Source organism: Wolffia australiana, chromosome 17 (genome assembly GCF_029677425.1).
Source record: "Wolffia australiana isolate 7733 chromosome 17, ASM2967742v1".
NCBI lineage: Eukaryota > Viridiplantae > Streptophyta > Magnoliopsida > Alismatales > Araceae > Wolffia > Wolffia australiana.
In genome coordinates, this window is record NC_135851.1 from 5,977,501 (window position 1) to 5,981,078 (window position 3,578).

A 3,578-nucleotide genomic window follows, 5' to 3' on the forward strand; every position below is an offset into this window, starting at 1 on the left:
TGTTGTTGCCAATTCCTGTTTTTCATGAAAAAGAGAAGCGAACGAGTAAATGAAACGATAAGGAAATTAAACGAATGTTTAATTCCTGTCACCGCAATACTCCATCAAATTTTTATCGTAACTCATGTTTAATCAGGATAATCATGGAAATGACGTTGATCTCGGAAGGTACAGAGGGAAGGTTCTCCTCGTGGTGAATGTTGCGTCCAAATGGTACTGTTCAGTGTCTCTGATGATTCTTGTTTATGGCATGTTTTACTTTACCTATTCATATTTGAAATTTCAATATTTCTCATTGTCTTCCTTTCATCTTTCAGAATGCTCAAAAGCAGTTATCTTCCTTCTCCGAAGAAACTATTCTTTTCTGATTTTTTCTTCTTTTTTTTGTACCTGTTGAGAAAACAGCGGTTTTACTGACAAAAACTACACTCAGCTGACAGAGGTTTACAACAAGTACAAGAACAAAGGTTTGATGTACATATTTTATCTTTTTTTTCCTGCTTTCTGTATTTCTCAAAGCTTTGCTTATTTAATCAGCCGACCGAAGGGTCTGTGTCTAGCCGTATGGCATCGTAAGAGAGTGAAACAATAAGTAATATGCTTATATTTTTTTATTAATCTACATTCATTTTGAAAAATTCAAGGCTTTTTTATCATACGAGAAGGAATGAATGTTTGGAAAGTTAGTTTATAAACGTACAAAATACGAACCGATATCAGCAAAGCCTATGTGAACAATTTAAATCAAAATTTCTCGTTTTATATTCGTTTCTTTATCTACTTATGACTCCTTGCCCACGCTCCTTTCTATTTTCTTTGAAAACTGAGAAATCGTTTCTCCATGACCTATAGCTCTGCTTCTACGTCGTACGCCGTTACATCACTGTTAGAAAACTGACATTCATCAACCTTTCTCTTTACCGTTCATTATCTTACAAATTTTAATTGACGGTGTTCAAAAGACTACACGCTCTCATAGAATCTCATTTCGATTTAATTGTTTATATATTTTGAAAGTGGGCGCGTGGAATAATGCCAAAAAAACTCAGAATAGTTGTTGCATCCATCTGCGAGAATCTTTCCTTACGGTGACTAATTTTAAAGTCATTTAGAGAAGTTCTGGTGATCATGGCAACATCACTCTTAGTACATAATATTCGTTTTGGTTTTGAGACTAGTTGTCTCCTGCCTTCCACTAATAAAAAGCTGCGAGTAAGTCCCTCTAAATTTCCCATTAAGAGATAATATCTCACATTATTTCATTGATCTTAAGAATTTTCTTTGGAAAAGAAAGCATCATTTGAAGCAATCCCTGAGAACAAAAAGATTTTTTTCCCATTTGGAGCACCAGTGGTCTGATGGTTTCATAGGTTGAAAATACTTTTTACTCCTTTTGATTTATGAAATAAGGTAACACCATCACTTCTTTGACAACTATGTCGATCATAAGTTTGGAATATATCTTATTTTCTATTTTATGTTTTCTGATTTATAATCTGTTGTGTCCCTAGATTTCGAAATTTTGGCATTCCCCTGCAATCAATTCTTGAGCGGAGAACCTTTGACCAGCCAACAAGCAGAGAATTTTGCCTGTGAGAGATACAAAGCAGAGTATCCCATATTCCAAAAGGTAAACTTATGATCTTGATGGTAGCTTAAAATGGTATTTATGAATAATTATGTTAAAGAGCGTATGATCCTTTTTTGGGCTCCTATCTTATTTTTTAAACTAGATCGTCAAGATTACTGTGAAGTCTTAATAGTAACATTCTATGTTCAAAGTCCACTACAGGCTCTGTATTGTTCAGGTGTCCCTTATGTTATCCATCCTGTCCTGCCTCATGAATTGAAGTGTAATGGATGAACCTGAGTAGACAGTTATTTTCTGAGTAACATGTATCCGCAAGATTCTCATTCAATTTCGTACTTCCCCTGCTCCTTACTTTTCTATCTTATGTTATTTATATGGGATAAAGTCTTTTGATACAAAAGGATTAACATGAGAACAATTTGTGCCTTTGGTGGAGTTAATACCATATTAATATAAACTTAATCATTCTGTAAATTTGGAACAAATAATCTCATATAAAATAAGGATTTCGTAAGTTTTTATTAAGATGAGAAGTTTTATGCTTTTAGTACTATCAGTACAATATTAATATATAAAATATAGTTTTTGTGATACAGAAAATAATTGTCAAAACTGGCAGAAACAGTACAATATTGGCATGAATTAATTTTTTTGTGATTTTGGTTCCATCAACACCCTATTCATACAAAGTAATTGTTATGTGAGTTTCAAATAAAACAATGTGATATAACGGTATTTATTTCGTAAGTTTCGAGATTGACATGATAACTTCTTGTGATTTTGGTTCAATCAGTATCATGTTAATTTACAAAAGTATGATTTAAAGTCATATGATACAGAATATTGACATTAAAAGTTTTTTGCGCTTTGGTGAAATCAATTCCACATGCATATAAACTATTTAATTCAAGTTTCAACTCTTTGGTCAAAACATGCGGAAACATTTCTTTTTGCCTTCACCTTTCTGTTTAGTGTCTCTTACTTTCAAGTTATCATTCAATGGTATCCCATAATCTCAAAGTTAAATCCCAATGCAGTTCATGCTTTCTGTTTTTCATTGAATAATTTTGAACAAGGTCTCACAGAGAATAAAATCCTTATGGGTATTTATTGTTTTGTAGATCCGGGTCAACGGCCCTGACACAGCCCCAGTTTACAAATTTCTTAAAGCAAGCAAGACCGGATTTCTGGGTTCTAGGATTAAGTGGAACTTCACCAAGTTTTTAGTTGACAAAGATGGCATTGTCATCGACCGTTATAGCCCTACAACTGAACCCTTGCTTATTGAGGTAATAAACTTGCTAATTAAGTCGACTGTTTTAATCATTGATGACCTTTAGATACATTAACAAAGTCTAGTGACTTATGTGATCATCCTATTCATCTGTGCCACATACCCTTTATGTAGTTAATCATTTTTATCATATGTTGCTGACTTCATCATTCACTGTGGATTTCAGAGAGACATTCAGAAGGCCTTGGGAGAGATCTAGCATTGCCAACAGTCAAAGTGTGATTTACTAAAAGAATTCTTTTCTTGATTGGTAAGTGTAACTTTAAACCTTTTGTCTTCTTTATTATTGAATCTTTGTAAAATTTAATGTCTCTCCAATTATGATGTCTTTGTGAGAAAACAAAGTGGAAACCTTGGCATTCAAACCAGATGAATAATAGTATGCAAGGACCACATTTTTCGAATGAAATATCTTTATTTACCTATGTCCTTCAAATAAATAAATCTGCCAAGGTATCAATGAACTAAAGGATATTCTTATTTACATGCTTATATCATGCATACGATTCTGGGACAACACTCTAATGGGATGCGACTTGACGAATGTTAGCATGTAAGCGTTATGGAAAGGTGGGCCCCTTTTGAGATTGATGCATAGTATATGTTTTCAGTTTACTACATTTAACTATATATTTTTGGAAAGCCCATTGAAAAACATTTTACATATCACCCATAAGAGACAACAAGAGGCAG

At 33.3% G+C, this 3,578-nt stretch overlaps 1 protein-coding gene across 1 annotated transcript in view; it reads left to right on the plus strand.

The window, feature by feature from the left end:
- LOC144714387 (putative glutathione peroxidase 4) overlaps positions 1–3,148 on the plus strand; it is a 3,633-nt gene extending 485 nt beyond the window's left edge. The window contains exons 2-6 of the mRNA XM_078589122.1: positions 137–213; positions 406–467; positions 1,512–1,630; positions 2,713–2,880; positions 3,052–3,148. Of these exons, the coding sequence (XP_078445248.1) occupies positions 137–213; positions 406–467; positions 1,512–1,630; positions 2,713–2,880; positions 3,052–3,084 (459 nt within the window). The 3' untranslated portion in view covers positions 3,085–3,148. The remainder of the gene's footprint in view (positions 1–136; positions 214–405; positions 468–1,511; positions 1,631–2,712; positions 2,881–3,051) is intronic.
- The last annotated feature ends 430 nt before the right edge of the window (positions 3,149–3,578 follow it).